The following is a 16,044-nucleotide window of genomic DNA, read 5'->3' on the forward strand; positions in this document are numbered from 1 at the left end:
ATAAAGAAACTTGGTACTGTTTGATTGGAAAATTTTTCGTTTTTGTTCTCAAAGAGTATGAAAAAAAAATTTATATTATACGGGCTCCCACTTTTAAGAAATTTTTTTCAAAATACCATATAAAAAATTTGTTTAGGAGATCATTTCTATATTTTTTTAATTTTTAAAATAATTGTAAAATTTGTAGATTACTTTTTTTTATATAATGATAAGGAAATAGAGTAAGTTTAACTAATTTTTTTAATGATAGGTTTCAAATTTAAAGTGTGAGAATTCTTTTTGTGATAAAGATAAAATTCTTTATCTTATATAAAAAAAAAAGATAAACTCTTTAATTTAAGAGATAGAAGATTTTGGACAAACACGCGGGAACCATTGTTTTCAATTTATTTATAACTATGTCATTAATCCTATAAAAAAAAAACTATGCCATTAAAAACATTCACGTGTGTATATATATATATAAGGAATGGATGAGATAAGGGAATATACTCACATGCCAACACCAAAACTGCATGCGGCAGTTAGTGTCACGGAACAAGTGATAAACCTCTTCTCAATATAACATCTTACCAATGTGAGATAACTTAACAACACTGAATATTTTTTTTCTTTACATCTTGAAAATATCATCACAGCTGTTTTCAAAATCTTGTTTTAAATACTATATTTTGGAATTCTAAGTGTTGAATTGAATTTGATTGATAATATAATTATTAATTTTTTTTATCTTTTTAAAATTTTGCAAATATAAATCTATCTATATATATATATATATATATATATATACCTAAAACAAATTGCTCCCCATAGACATTTAACGTATGTAGGACAAATGCTACATGCATTTGGTAGGTAGAATAGTGACCATTATTAGAAATTAAAGGTAAGAAAGGATAAAAAAAATTAAAAACCCAAACAAACTAAGAGTATACGAATCAGTTCGTACAAAAAATTTCTGTTTATTTTAGCATAAGATCTTACTTTTCCTATTTACATACTAACTTTTAAAAATACCCAACTTAAGATTATCTATTTTAAAGTATATACTACATTTTATTAAAATATTAATTTTTATTAATTTATTAAATTATTATTATTTTTTGACATACAACAACTATTATCTATTTTCATCTTTTTTTTATTAATTTTTTATTTTTTTATTCTTGAGATACGTAAAACATTAATAAACAACTAAATATAAAATGATACTAGTGTAAACATAATTACCATAGCTACTGTGGACAAAATTGTATAAATTCAGAACTTTTTTTTTTCTTCTATTTACATAGGTGCCGACGTGAATCCTGTAAAAAAGAAAAAAGAAAAAAAATCGAAAGGATAAGATTATATACCAAAAAAAAAACACTCTTCACTCCTTTCTCCTGCTCCTCTTTTGAATTTCGTACCAAAAATTGTAAATCCGACTAGACTACTTCAATCAACCATGGGATTAGCTTCAGTAATCCACCCCGGCATGCCTAGGGTTTCGCTTCCTCCCAAATGGACTCGCCTTCAACTCAGTCACCACCATATTCTCACCATTTCTACACCTACAGGTCTCTCTCTCTCTCTCTCTTCTCTCCGTGTGTACTATTTTGTATTACAATACAGTCTTAATTATAAAAAAAAAATCCTTTTGAATTTTGATTTTACAGTCGGTCATAATTGTCGCCGAGCCGGATATCTTTCTATTGCTTGCTCCAGAGGAACCGAGCAGGAGGATAATTTATCTACTTCAGGTGAATTTCATGTGATCACGTTTTTCATGCTCTCTGATATCTAATTCTAATTCTATATTTGTGACTTTGAAAGAGTTTGTTAATCATTGGTTAAATTTCGCGTTAATTGGATTCCAACAAATAAACTGTGTGTATGAATCGTGATATTTTTACATTTTTTGCTTTTAATTTGCTAATTTATGACAAATTGGGGTAATTTATTATTTATAGGCCCTGTATAATGCTTGAGCATTGTGCACTACGTATGTGTTACAAAAAGGACAGTGAAATTTACACATTTGATAGATGACATAGTTATTAATCTTTGATTATCTTGGTATAAGAAGAAAGTGTAATCTGATGGTGGATTTGTCAAAATTTACATTAAAAAAAAATATATATATATATCGAGTGGATGATACTAGGTGTAATTTGAACCAAATTATATATATATATATATATATATATATATATATACACACACGATGCTTTAATTGCTTCATAATGTGGGCGCTTATTTCTGGAACCTTATAGTCTCTCTCTCTCTCTCTCTCTCATTTGAGGACAGTTTCTAATATTTGATTTCAATGTACTCTAATGCCATAACGAAGTTGTGTAATTTGTGCTAGTTCATTTAATGTCTAACAGCATTACAATGTGTTGCATCAATGATTTTATTCAGATTATATATGTAATATAATAAAATGATCAAAAAATTTAATAAATAAACCTTATAATTGAATTTAATAAAAAGTATTACCATCGATGGTATTTTCCATGTCATATCCGATAATTTTACACATTTCAAATTTTGTTGCTCTGCTTATCTGCAAGATATGTTGATGTAATTTGGTGCTGTAGTTTAATAGAATTTAAGTATTGGTGGAATGAATTCGCAGAAAGCAAGAGAATCAGTTCTCAAGACATTGTCAACACAGAGACATCTGACACTTCCTCTTCGGCCAGTCATTTAGAAACAACTCAGGCGCATGAGTATACCTCCTCTATTAGAACTGTTGCCTTATGTGTGAGCACCCTCTCACTCTGAGCTAATTTTGATTACTGGGATCTACTGATTCTATCATTATCTTGAGCAATTTCATTTAAGTCATTAATTTTATAGGTGTGCACTGCGGTGGCATTTGGCATTGGTTTGGGTTTGAAAGATGGAGTTGGCAAGGCCACTGAGTTTTTTACTGGGTATGCTGAATTTTGCATCATAGATGCTTTTCAACAACAAATAGAAAGTTTATAACACAGCTAATGTTTTTTAATAAAGCTAATATCCGTGCATGAATCAATATTGCCAAAGCTAAAATCCATGCTTCTATAGCTCTCATATCTGCATATACTATGACTATTTACATGCTTAAAATATCTGGCAGCAACCTTTCTTTGGTGATAACAGTTCCAGTTCAAATTATAAACATCAACCCTTGGACTCAGTGATATGTGTTATCTGAGATTATTGTTTGTGATTCGAGCAGCGCTATGCAGTTCCAAACTCTTGGGCATTAATTTTAAATATGAAGGTTATTCCAAAGCTCTCTATATTGTTACCTTTAATTTTTAATGGAACATGAATGAGAAAATGATATGCATCTTGTGAAGTTCAAACATGTGAGAAAATAAGTGCCTTGGAGGTGAAGCTTGCTATTGATACAAGTCTGATTTCTTGTTGAGGCCTTCATTTATTCTTCACTTAAGTCATCCTCCATCCCTCTAATGTTCTTTACGGTTCTTAGTAGGATAAAGGACTAGTAAATTAGTAAACTACACGAATCTGAACTGTTGCCAACATTGCATATTGCCCCTCTAAGGAGGGATGTTTTAAGACCACTATAAGTTGGAGAACAAAAAGAGAATGGTTTGTAATGTTATCATCTATTATGTATAGTTTTGAATTTGAACAGTTCTTAAATTTTTTTTTGCTGACTTCATGGTTTATATTATATTTTTGACTAAGTTCATTTTATCTTCTTCTTCTGCTGACTTGAGCTGGGTTTTGTTCTTTATGCTTGGACTATTTCCTTCACAATGACCATTATGGACTATGTGCAGGTATATATTGGAACAAAGTTTGTCAGTGGACAATCTGTTTGTCTTTGTTCTGATATTCAAGTACTTTAAAGTGCCAATTATGTATCAGGTGAGGCACAAATTTCTGTCCCTCTAATAAAATTTGGATTGTTTTACATTATGGTCCTTGAATTCTCAAATTTTATGTAGGTGTGCTAATATATATATATATATATATATATATATATATATCCCCCCCCCCCCCCCCCCCCACATTTATATATCAATTTTTGGCAATGACAAATTTCTATTTGCTGGAGGTATAGAATCGGGTACTTTCATATGGTATTGCTGGCGCTGTGGTCTTTCGTTTGACGTTGATACTCCTTGGAGCGGCCACCCTTCAGGTAAGTTTCTAGTTGCTCCTGTTGCCTGCACATAGTACATGTGTCTTTGTGAGTGGTCTTTTTTATTCTACATGATCTTTATGATTTTTTTTCCCTGTTGTTTTAGAGATTCGAGGCAGTGAACCTACTACTGGCTGCAATTCTCCTATACTCCTCATTTAAGGTTAAATCTCTCTTCTGAAAGGATGTAGCAATTTTTTAATGCAATCTATCCATTTTCTGTGGTTCCCCCATGGCTAAAGAAAAAGTTTGAGAAGTTACTAGTTTTTGGACTTTAATGGATGTATTTTTGTGTCAGAGTTGATATGATTAGTGCAAAGAACTGATCAAGAATTAGTAGCTCAGATGCTTCTATTTCAATTGTATCGTAGATGTGGAAACTTCTTCACCCCCACCTCCTCTCTTGGTTTGAGGGGAAACTTCTTTTAACTAAGTATACTGAATCATTGCAAGATAGTCTCTCACAAGTATAAACTTAGTACAGACTGAAGGTAAAGTAGAGCAGTATACAGCTTGTTTTCCCGTTGTAAATGTGCATGAGGCAAGTTTCCGCAGACTGTTCATGTTGTTGAACTGCAATGATTGAACCATGTTCCATGTGGGTGTGGGTCAATGTCCAAAATAGGAATCAAAGTTACAATAGAGCTTGGAAAACCTTCTCTTCCACTTGCCTATTAAACTAGATTTTTTTTGGGGGGGGGGGGGGGTAAGAGAGAGGAGAATGAATTGAATATCTATGTGTTTGGTCTCTAAACCTTAAGTTGTTAGGAAATGGTGAATTTAATCATTTAATTATGATTCTAACACTCCTTTTTAGATGTGAGCCCAGATTCCCCCTTAATAAATGGGGCCCAATACATAGAATTTCTAACATTTTAAATGGGAGGTAGAGTGGAAATAAAGTTCGAACTCATTACCACCTAATTTGATACCATGATAAATTACAAATTGTCTCAAAAGCTTAAGTAAAGGTGAATTTAATCATTTAACCATATTGCTAATACTAATTTTATTAGAAAAGAAAGGAAGGTCTCATGCAAGAGGAGATTCTTGAAGATTAAATGTCTAGTGACTTTAAATATTTGTGATCTTTTGATAGCTATTTACCAGTGAAGAAGATGACAGTGACCTATCTGACAACTTTGTGGTGAAGACATGCCAAAGATTTATCCCTGTCACAAGTAATGTTCTGCTGTATATTTCTTTCCTTCTGAATTCTTAATTGGACTATTGCCAGTTGGTTTATATATCTTTTTCTAGGCTGGTACTCAACAGGGATTTTCTTACTTTGTGGGGCTGAGTCATTAGTCAGGGCTCCTCTTAGCTCAATTTGAACTCTACATGTGTAAAAATGTTGAGCCTAGATTAGCCTAATTTGTAGGCTTGCTTATAAATCTGATTATCTCCTTTTTCTTCTGTCAAAATGTGAAATAAGGACATCTTAGTCATTGGGGTATTTATATACTTTTCTTGCACTTTTTAAAGTAAGATCAGGCACCTTCATCATCTGAATTTTACAATACACATTGGACAAGGGATTAATTGCATTGAATAGATTATTTCCTCTGACTAATTTTATTCCACTAAGTTTCTATTGCTTTCTATAACTAGAGAGCAAACACGCAAGCAATGTTGCTTCTCCTGTTTTTGACACACTCATAATCTGGAACATGGGCACTGGTACTGCGTTGATATAGTATTCCATCTTTGGTAGTTAAAAACAATATACACATGATGGAAGCATTCTTTAGGCAGATTCATAATGGAGTTGTCATGGTTTTTATTACCTTAAAGCTGTTTTGCTCTGTACTGATTGATCTTTCTGCTTTAAAGTCTCATCCCTTTTTGTTCCTTGCAGGTAGTTATGTTGGCAATCGTTTTATAACAAGCCAGGGTGGTGTCTGGAAAGTAAGTAACATTAGTGTGTCATATATTCAACATACATACGATAGAACCGTTTAAAGCTGCAAGGGACGGGTTAAAATTTGACTCTGGATCAGCAAGTAGCATTTTTTGTTTCTCAGAGATTTAAAGTTCTTTACCATCTTAAATTAATTTTACTTGATTTCTAACAGGTGTCACAAATTTTGGGCAGGCCACTCCTTTACTTCTCACAGTAGCAGTTATTGAGCTCAGTGACATAGCATTTGCAGTAGGTTTTCCCAGTTTCTTAATAATGTCAGGCATGTGTATTATTTTGAGACTGGCATTTTGTGATGGAAATGTTGATACAGCGCTTATTTTCTTTAGGTTGACTCAATACCTGCAGTCTTTGGTGTAACACGGGATCCTTTCATAGTTTTTACTTCTAATCTCTTTGCCATCTTAGGTAATTCTTGTTACTTTTGGTAGTCCTTATAAGTGCTATTAATATCTCTGAAACTGATTGTTCCTGTTAAAATTGAGTTGATGTGTGTGTACAAATTGCATGCACTGTGTTCCTGGATCTCTTTTTACTTATTATCACACCATGATTACAAGTTTTTGTTGATTAGGAACTTTGGTGATTATAAATATAACAACACTGACCATCAGTGATCTGGAAGCCTGTTTATGGATATGACATTTTAATCTGCAGTTTAATTTTATTTCCACATCTTTATGGTAGTTTTTTTTTTGTTGATTTAGAGTTCCCTTATGAGCTACTTTTATACAACTGCTTGATGTATCAAAGATGCATTTTCATTGCATTTTGGAGTTGGCTATGGAGGAAAAATATGCATTTGTATCAGAAGATAATTACATGATCTAATATTTATGTCAAATATTGATCAAATATTGATAAAGGTCATTTTACTATATATTGCTGAAGGTGATTGTGTTCATATTAAATATAACTAGTTGACTGTATCTTCTTACACTGTAGGTTTGAGATCGCTTTACACACTGATTTCTGAGGGTATGTCAGACTTGGAGTATTTACAGGTAAAAAGCTGACTTGCTCTAACTAAATTTGCAAGCTATTTGGCAGATCTTCTGTTGTCTACTTTCTCTGTCAGTATGAGGTCATCATGCACTTTTCAAATATTCACCAACTTGTTATGAGGCAATATGAACCGAGTGTTTGAGCCATTTGGCATAATTAAAACTTAAAGAGTCTGTTGTATGCTTATTTCATGGTTCTTTATTGGCACTGCTGTTGTTTCCCCCGTTTCCCTCTGTTGCTTTTTTGCTTCTTGCAAACTGGTGGAACTGGTGCACCATGAATCTTATAAGACTAACAGCCTCATAGTAGGAAAATAGAACTGTCAGTTTTAATATTTGTCTCTATTATCTGAGAGCACAGGATTGATTCTCTTGAAGTGTGTAGTCATTGTTTCGTGAGGCAGCTATACAACGAAGAAATGGGGGTGAGGCAATTATGCTACCAGTCCTTGAGTGGTTGAGTCTAACTAGAATTTCCTTGCATATTACTTACCAAAAAAGGATATGATTTGCTTGTACTTGCTGTTATTAAGATCAACATTTCCATTTTTATTGTGCTAGATTTGGTTATAAATTCCATGCTTAATGAATTCCTACTTTTTTCACTATCTACTTGAAAATTTTGTAGCGTGTATAGTTTTTGATTGATATATTCAAATTCAGACAAACAAAAACCCACATTTCTTCCTTTGCTTTATGTCAGCCGTCAATTGGCATCGTACTGGGCTTTATTGGATGTAAGATGATCTTGGATTTTTTTGGTGAGTATTTACTAATTTTATCACCTTGTTCTATGTGTACTCTTTTATAATTTCTATTCCAAAATTAAATATCTTCTTCTCAACTCTTCCTACAGGATTCCATGTCTCAACTGAAGCATCTCTTGGTGTTGTAGCTACTTGTCTTAGTGGTGGGGTGCTATTAAGTCTGGTGAAGAAGTCTGACTAGCTAAAGAAGCAATTGATCAAGTAGCATGTGAAAAATCTGTATCATATTTATTTATTTATTTTAAGTAGTGCCACCAAGAAATTTCATTGTTTCCTTCTCTTCAGTTTCAATTATTAGAATAATGGTAAACAATGACCCAAATTAATAATGTGTTGGTGGTGAAAAATTAAGAAGCAAATTTTAATTTCTGGCTTAATAATTTGGAGATCTACGCGCTACCACCATACTTCTAGATAGGGTGGCTGGTTGATTTTGAGAGAGAGAGAGAGAGAGAGAGAGAGAGAATCTACTGCTTTTGTTTTATACTAAATATTTCTCACTGACATGTTCTAGAAGTGTCATCAATCACAACAGACTTTCTATAACTCAATTTTTTTTTTCATATCAGCCCATCTTATACAATATTTCTCTCACTGACATGTGGGTCTCATGTCTGTTGTGATCAATGACACTTTAGGCCTAAAATCAAATCCAAAAAGATATAGTTCTGATAATAAATGGTACAAACAAAAATTATTAATCTAGTCATGGTAAAATTGTACATCAATACAAGTTCATTCATGATGTTCTTAGATTTAAAATGGCAATCATGAGTGTGATGGAGGGAGAGAGTTTGATAAGTTGTTCATGGCCAAATTTTTTTTTTGAGGCCAGGTATTCTTCTCAATAAGAGCCCTTTGCCTCTCTTGAGAAGGGCTTTTATATATATAATAATAAGTAAAGCAGAGAGAAAATTCAATTAAATTTTAAATCAAAATTTAATTAGAGTCTAATTTTGCACCACGTATCTCATCTAATTTAAATTTTAAAATTTTGTGACAGGTGAGTTAATTTAGTGTAAAAATTGAATTTCAATTAAAGTTTAATTTTGCACCACGTGTATCATCTAATCTAAAATTTTAAATTTTTGTGCCAAATTAGTTAATTTAGTGTAGAAAATGAGAAGTCCAATATAATAAATCATAAAAAAACTTAATCGTATAACTAAAAAAAACTGCTCCCGACATCACGCCAAGGTGGAAAATAGTCTTATATGATTAATTGACTATTATTCATCAGGTAGCCCATTGCACATAGACGCCATGGTGCATTATATTAAACGAGTATAAAATTTTCAACTCTGTGGAAAACAATAAAATTACTAGAAAAATCCTCTGGAGTATCCATACAGCAATGTTACAGATTGAGACCCATTGCCAAAGTTCTTGTAGTTGAATTGGCAACTCTCCATATACAAAGTGTTTGGAGGTCTAGGAGAAAAGAGTTCGAGTTGCAGGATTAGCAGCATATTGTAATTATTTCTCAAAACAAAAAAAGATTGAGACCCATCGTTGAAAGTTTAAAGCAATGGCAACACCATAGAAAATAAAGTAGCTATTTTTTTTTTTGGTGCTAAAATGCAAAACTAGCCATCTAAGTTTCTTTAGATTTCATTTCAGTCTCTAATTTTGTTTTCGTTCATTTCAGTCCTCTAAGTTTCAGATTTATTCAATTAAGACATTTCCGTTAATTTTTGTTAAAATTTTTTGAAAAAAAAATCTGGAAAATATTTTTCAATCATTAATTGAATTTTTTTAATTTAAAAAATTTGAAGAAAAATTTAAAAAATTTAAAAATTAACCACAACATATAACAAAAGTTGATGAAAAAACCTTAATTGAATAAACTTGAAAGTTAAAAGATTGAAATGAACAAAAGCAAAGTTAAAGAATTGAAATAAAATCTAAAAAAATTTAAAGGGTCAATTTTACTTTTTACTTTTTTTTTTTTGGACTAAATTAAAAACTATTATTGCACAAAAGAAAACAACCAAACACAAGCTACAAGGAGGGGGAAAATCGAAGTCCCAGTCAATCTCTTTCCAAGGTTTGAGCAGCTTTAATTACCATCTCTTTTAACAAAAGAGAAAGATACACCATAAAAAAATTAATAAAAGAAAATAAAGTAGTTTTTTGCATTTGCTAAAGTTGTGAAATTTATGGTAACAGTTTTTTTTTTTTAATTTTTTTTAATTTTTATAATTGGTAGCATTATCTTTACCAAAAACAAATAAAAGTACAATTATTCTCTCTTCTACAAGGAGGGGGAAGATCGAAGTCCCAATCCATCTCTTTCTAAGGTTTGAGTAGCTTTAATTACTCTCTCTTCTAGCAAAAGAAAGATACACCATAAAAAAAAATTAATAGAAGGAAATAAAGTAGCTTTTTGCATTTGCTAAAGTTGTGAAATTTATGGTAACCTTTTTTTTTTTTTTTTTTGTAGTATTATCTTTACCGAAAACAAATAAAAGTATGATTATATTTTAAGAAAATTGAAGTTGTGAAAAGTTGCACATAAACAAATAACATAAACTCCATTTAAAATAAAATAATAATAAAAGATTTTAATGCAATGGGTAGGCTATAAATGACCAGAGTAGAGCAAAATATTTAAAATTTAAAATTGATCATTTAATTTTATTTCAAACATGAGTCAAGTTTAAGCTCATCACTAAATTATAGTACATTTTCAAGTTTAGTTTATTTTATTCCCAAGCAATCTCGAGCTTGTTGGCAAGCCACTTAATTAAAAAAGTAATCTTTCTTATATAATAAATACTATGACTACAAATTTTACCCCTTCATAAATCTATAGTAACAATAAATAGCCAATAGTTGAAATTATATTATTTATAGTAATTAGATATAAATTTTTTTTGTTTATCAACTTACAAATATTAGATTACCAATCTTGTGAATGAGACATGCATAAAACATTTACAAGATGATAGAATATTGTAATGTATTATGTATGTATAAAAATATGGATATTATAGCAATAAAATAGTCAAAATATAGAGTTAATTATAACTATTTATCTTATATTTTCTAAGCATTTGCAAATATGTATCATAGCATCTAAATTAGTATTAAAATTAACGAATTAGTGGGTGACTAACCCTTTAAATTATGAGGATATTTACCGTGTGTGTAAGAAACAAAAAAAATTCTAATTAACATTTAGTTTAAAATTAATTTTTCAACTTACATACTAATTTGGATAATAAAGTAGATATTATAAAATAAAGCCAAATAAAACAACAAAAGCTTTTAACCAACAACTTTAAATAAGCCAAGAGTTGTGGGTTCCAGTTAATTCAATTAGTAAAGTCCCTTATCTTCAAATAAGAAATTTTGGGTTATATCCTTGCTTACACCAAAAAATCAATTGGTGTTTTGGCCACATCGAAATCCCAAATCATTGGGCCACACATATTTTATTGCTAAGGAATGAAAAATTTAATATATATATATATATATATATATATATATATATATATATATATATAAAATTTAAGTATCAAATTTATAAAAACAATTGAATGACACGTCATGGTTGGTCATGTCCAAATCCCAAACCATTGGGCCACGCATATTTTGTTGCTAAGGAATGAAAATTTTAATACACAAATTTAAGTATCAAATCTATAAAAAAAAATAAATGACACGTCATAATTTAACATTGTTTGAACCCTTGCTTGATCTAAAAAAACTTTAAATCTCTCAATTTTTTAGTTTTTTGAACAGTCCGAATTTTAAAACCAAAGTAAATATAAAAGTGATATTTTAATTTATAACAAACATGCATGAAGGAGATGAAAAAAATCAAATATTTGAGCATTCTTGTAAATATTTATTTATTTTAAAAAATAATAATTGAAAGGAGAAGAAATTTATAGGGAAAAAAATTAATTCTAAATTGGTTTGGAGTTATTTTCCTCCAACTCATTATAATATTGATTGAAGAAATTATTCATATGTAAATTTCCTAACATGTTTAAAAAAAAAAAAAAAAAAGAAGAAGATAGGTTACTTATTTAAATAATCTTTATATATTAAGAAGATTCAAAAAGTTAGTTATAATTTCAAAAAATGTTAAAAATACCCTGAATCTAATTAGATAATTTTTATTCTTAAAATTTAAATAATGGGATTAAAATTGTAATTCAACAAAATTCAAAGACAAATAAAAACTATCTGGGAAACTTTTTTCTTAAAAATTAGCACACTTTCTATTTAAATATATCTCCCACATGTTTGATACATTTTTTTTCTTAAAAACTAGTACACACTAAACTCAACAGTTTACTCCATTTTAAATCCTAAATTTTAGTTTCTTAAAATTTAGACTAGCAATAGACTAGCCTCACTAACAATAGACCGTCCTCTTCTAATTTTTTTTTAAAGGTTAATAATTTTTTGTCGATGTGAAACTGTTAAAACTTATTAAAGGTAAAAAAAAGTGATTAAAAAAAAAAAGTGAGTTTAAGTAGTTGGAGCATTTCAAATATGTGAATAAAGAGTGTTTTTATTTTATAGGTAATGTTTTAGTACAAGTTAGACATGTATTTTTATCTGATTATCCTTTAATTTTTTCTCTACTTAAATTTAAAAGTATTGGGGTATTTTTGAACTAACAAAATGTTCAGTCCAAATAAGAGAAACTCTTTAAATAGTTGTATAGATGCAAGTTAAATATATATTTTTACTGGACTATTTTTTCGTTTTTGCCTCTACTTCAACCTTTTTTTTTTTTCTTTTTTTTTTTTTTCTGAGAATCGCCTCTGCTTAAACTTAAGAGTATTAGATTTGAAGGAATTTTTGAACCAACAAAATGTTGGTTCAGTCCAGTATGCAAACCATTAAGCCACACACATCTTGCACGTGTGGGGTGCGTGATTGCGAGACTAGTATACAATATGGTTTTAGTCTTATAAACAACGTACATAGAAAAGTCAAACCTTAAAAAGTAATCAAATCAAATGGGTAAAGACGAAAGAGAAGAGTCCAGAACCTTATCAATTATCATGAACCTGCCCACAATTCCAGGCACATTAACTCTGTCTTCGTTCCTACGTGGCAGTCGCATTTCGAGTTCGTCACTGCTCGCGAATTCAGTCCTATAAATATGGTAGATCGGTGAACCATAAAGCACATTCAGCATCAGATTAGAAACACAATAAACTGAAACCTCAGAACTCTCCGAACAACAACAAAAAAAAAAACATCATCAATGGCAGCTGCGTAAGTGTGTTGGAATTTTAAATCACCAAGAGTTTTTCATTTTCTCAACTGTTTTGTTGTTGTTGTTCATTTGAGGTTCTCTGAATTTTGTGGTAAAGAGTAAGATTGTTTTTACTAGTGTTGTTATGTGGGTTGTGCAGGATCGTGAACGAGCATCTTCCCAAACCTTTGGATGTTACTTCTGAACAACCTCCTCTCTTTGATGGAACCACAAGGTTCACTCTTCTACCCCTTTTTTGTTGTTGTTAATGTTTGTTAGAGTAATTCTTAGATACTTGCACGTAGAATGGTGAACATTTATTCCTTCTCTAAAAATATCTTATCTTTGCACAAATCTATACACAACCTTAAAAAATCTCATCTTCAAACATTATTTTAGTCATAATTATGAAAAAGTGAAATCTTGATTTCATGATTTAACAATTGAAATCAATTTCAGCTGTCATGACATGTACAGTGCACACCAGTGCTTTATATATATATGTATGTATGTATTATTTGTCGGATATTCATTATCTTTAGCGAGTTTGTTTTTGTCCGGTATCACTTTCTTTAGTTTTATATTATGCCCTTTGTTTAGGATTTTATTTTTATACCTCTACCTTGTATGCCAAATTGAACTTGGACCATTTTTGAAGGTTGTACGTCTCTTATACATGCCCATTTGCACAGCGTGTGTGGATCCTCAGGAACTATAAGGTTATTTTCATCACTTTTTGTCCTCTTTGTTCTCATTTCTTAATTAATTTGTTTATAGAGTTCAACTTAAGTAGTTCAATACTGATTTTCTAGCTTATAATTTCAATTAATAGACAGACCCTTTTGCCCTTCTGGGATCATCTGTCCTCCTTTCTTGAGAATTTTTTTTTACTTACTAAGTTGATGTATATTTGAGTTGCAGGGATTACATGACAAGATTAAATTAGTTCCAATTGACCTTCAGAACAGGCCTTCTTGGTACAAAGAGAAAGTCTACCATGAAAACAAGGTGATGCTTTTAAGTGCCTATCTAATGCTTCTTCATTGAGCTGCTTGAATTTCTTAATTGATTATCAATTTTTTAAATATTATCAGGTACCCTCATTGGAACACAATGGCAAAGTCATTGGGGAGAGCCTTGATTTGATTAAATATGTAGACAACAACTTTGAAGGACCTTCTCTTCAACCCAAAGTAAGATTTGCATAATTCAATGTGCCCTTCATAAAAGCTCTGTACCTCTCTTGAAATTTGACTCTAAAGTTATGACATGACTATAGGATCCTGCTAAAAAAGAGTTTGCTGAAGAACTGATAACTTACAGTGATACCTTCAACAAGATAGTGTTCACATCATTCAAAGGAGACACTGTCAAAGAAGCTGGTAAGACTTAAATCTTGCTGCCTCGAGTCTTTACACCATTTTGTATAGAAGCCGGGATCACTAAAACCTTAAACTTGCATCAGGCCCTGCTTTTGACCACCTAGAGAATGCTCTTCATAAATTTAATGACGGGCCTTTCTTCCTTGGCCATGAGCTCAGTTTGGTAAGTTGAATTCTCAACTTTGATTTTGATCTTTCGTTGGTTCTGTGTTGTGTGCCTTTTGTGTATATATTGACCTTGGTACATTCTCTTTAAACATATTAAAGATTCAAATTTTATTTTACCTATGCTCTAGACAATGATTGTATACAGTTATATATAAATATGGGAAGTGGAAAGCAGTTATATGATTATTAAATGATATTTTCTACAATTCCTCCTTTGATTTATGAGTGAAACTATGTGATCTTCAGGTGGACATAGCTTACATCCCGTTTGTTGAAAAATTCCAAGCCTTCCTTTCAGGAGTGTGGAATTATGACATCACTGCAGGAAGACCTAAACTTACTAAGTGGATCGAGGTAAATTAAAACACATGATGTTTAGTGGCAATTGCAAGTTCTAGTAGTCTAACATTTGCAACTTGTAAATTTATTATCTCCCCGATTTAGCTACTAGCTAATTCATTTTAGTCATTAATCTTTACGGTGGAGCTTACATGTAATGCTATATATATTTATATTCTCTTGACTTTAAACATGGCTCCGAAGGAGGCATGAGTTCCTATTAGGAACTTCCTAATGTATCAGAGTTCTTGGTTCTTGAATGGTAATTGTTCTTGTTAAACCCTTGTACAGGAGGTGAACAAGATTGATGCTTATAAGGCAACAAAGACGGATCCCAAAGTGATCGTTGAATTATTCAGTGCCCGCTTTTTGGTACTAACCATTTAGTCATGGAATTATGAATTTGATTTCGTTGAAGCTTTTTTACTCTTACTTTCTGCAAGAGTGTTTTTTGCTAACCTCTCTTTAATCTAATTTCTTCCTCAGGCTAAGCACTGAACATACCAGCACAGTTCCATTGGACGTTAATTAGTTAAATAAGTGGCTGTCTTTTATTATTTTTTTTTTCTTTTGTTGAAGAAATGTGGCTTTTTGCCTTATTGTAATGTTTCTTAGTATTTCAGGTCTTACATGTGTACGTAATAGTTGAAGATATAGACAGCGTCTGATCAGCATGTATGGATTGCTTAAATAAATATAAGTTGTTGGGAAATTTAAACCCCGGTTGATAAAATTAACAAGTTTTAAACCCAAGTTGTTAATTAGATTTATTATGAATAAACCTTGTTCAAACAAATAAACATCAATATCATGTCAAAATCATGTATAGCAGAAAAGTAAATGAGACAAGATATGATGACCCAGGAAAACCAATGAAACAAACTAGTTTCACAGTAAAAAACTTGGGGGGAAACCTTCTCGAAAAGCGATTCACTATAGTAAAGAGAAGTTTCAGATCTAATACAAAATCTTTGTCATTAGACTCTACAATCTCCGTAGACAAACTTACAGCAGAAACCTTCTACCGCTTCTGAACCTCTGAACTCTTCAATATATGAATGCAATCCTTTTGCATGGATCCCAGTACGTGAC

General features: G+C 31.0%; 2 protein-coding genes across 3 annotated transcripts; both read left to right on the plus strand.

The window, feature by feature from the left end:
- The first annotated feature begins 1,301 nt into the window (after positions 1-1,301).
- Positions 1,302-8,219, plus strand: LOC142609392 (thylakoid membrane protein TERC, chloroplastic-like). Of its 2 annotated transcripts, none has more exons than XM_075780971.1 (14): positions 1,302-1,559; positions 1,659-1,742; positions 2,621-2,748; positions 2,845-2,921; positions 3,783-3,870; positions 4,067-4,147; positions 4,254-4,310; positions 5,247-5,328; positions 6,006-6,055; positions 6,243-6,299; positions 6,398-6,476; positions 7,014-7,072; positions 7,736-7,833; positions 7,929-8,219. In XM_075780971.1, the coding sequence occupies exons 1-13, from the start codon at positions 1,448-1,450 to the stop codon at positions 7,811-7,813; spliced, it is 1,032 nt and encodes a 343-aa protein (XP_075637086.1). In that variant the 5' UTR covers positions 1,302-1,447; the 3' UTR covers positions 7,814-7,833; positions 7,929-8,219. The 2 variants fall into 2 exon arrangements, with proteins under 2 accessions (XP_075637086.1, XP_075637085.1); XM_075780970.1 differs by having other exon boundaries at positions 1,305-1,559; positions 7,776-7,833.
- Positions 8,220-12,890: 4,671 nt separating this feature from the next.
- On the plus strand, positions 12,891-15,685 carry LOC142610811 (glutathione S-transferase L3-like). Its single transcript, XM_075782754.1, has 10 exons — positions 12,891-13,083; positions 13,224-13,298; positions 13,722-13,782; positions 13,985-14,071; positions 14,158-14,256; positions 14,343-14,445; positions 14,529-14,608; positions 14,860-14,967; positions 15,244-15,324; positions 15,439-15,685. Exons 1-10 carry the CDS (start codon positions 13,073-13,075, stop codon positions 15,448-15,450), a joined length of 717 nt encoding a protein of 238 aa, XP_075638869.1. The 5' UTR covers positions 12,891-13,072; the 3' UTR covers positions 15,451-15,685.
- Positions 15,686-16,044: the final 359 nt, after the last annotated feature.

Source organism: Castanea sativa, chromosome 9 (assembly GCF_040712315.1).
Source record: "Castanea sativa cultivar Marrone di Chiusa Pesio chromosome 9, ASM4071231v1".
NCBI classification, from domain to species: domain Eukaryota; kingdom Viridiplantae; phylum Streptophyta; class Magnoliopsida; order Fagales; family Fagaceae; genus Castanea; species Castanea sativa.

Excerpts from the sequence above, each read along its gene's own strand:
- LOC142610811 (XM_075782754.1), top strand. Across the intron at positions 14,257-14,342 it reads GACCTTCTCTTCAACCCAAA|GATCCTGCTAAAAAAGAGTT; the intron begins GTAAGATTTGCA and ends ACATGACTATAG. Across the intron at positions 14,968-15,243 it reads AACTTACTAAGTGGATCGAG|GAGGTGAACAAGATTGATGC; the intron begins GTAAATTAAAAC and ends ACCCTTGTACAG.
- LOC142609392 (XM_075780970.1), top strand. The coding sequence starts at position 1,448 with ATGGGATTAGCTTCAGTAATCCACCCCGGCATGCCTAGGGTTTCGCTT. Across the intron at positions 1,743-2,620 it reads GGATAATTTATCTACTTCAG|AAAGCAAGAGAATCAGTTCT; the intron begins GTGAATTTCATG and ends ATGAATTCGCAG. Across the intron at positions 4,148-4,253 it reads TTGGAGCGGCCACCCTTCAG|AGATTCGAGGCAGTGAACCT; the intron begins GTAAGTTTCTAG and ends CTGTTGTTTTAG.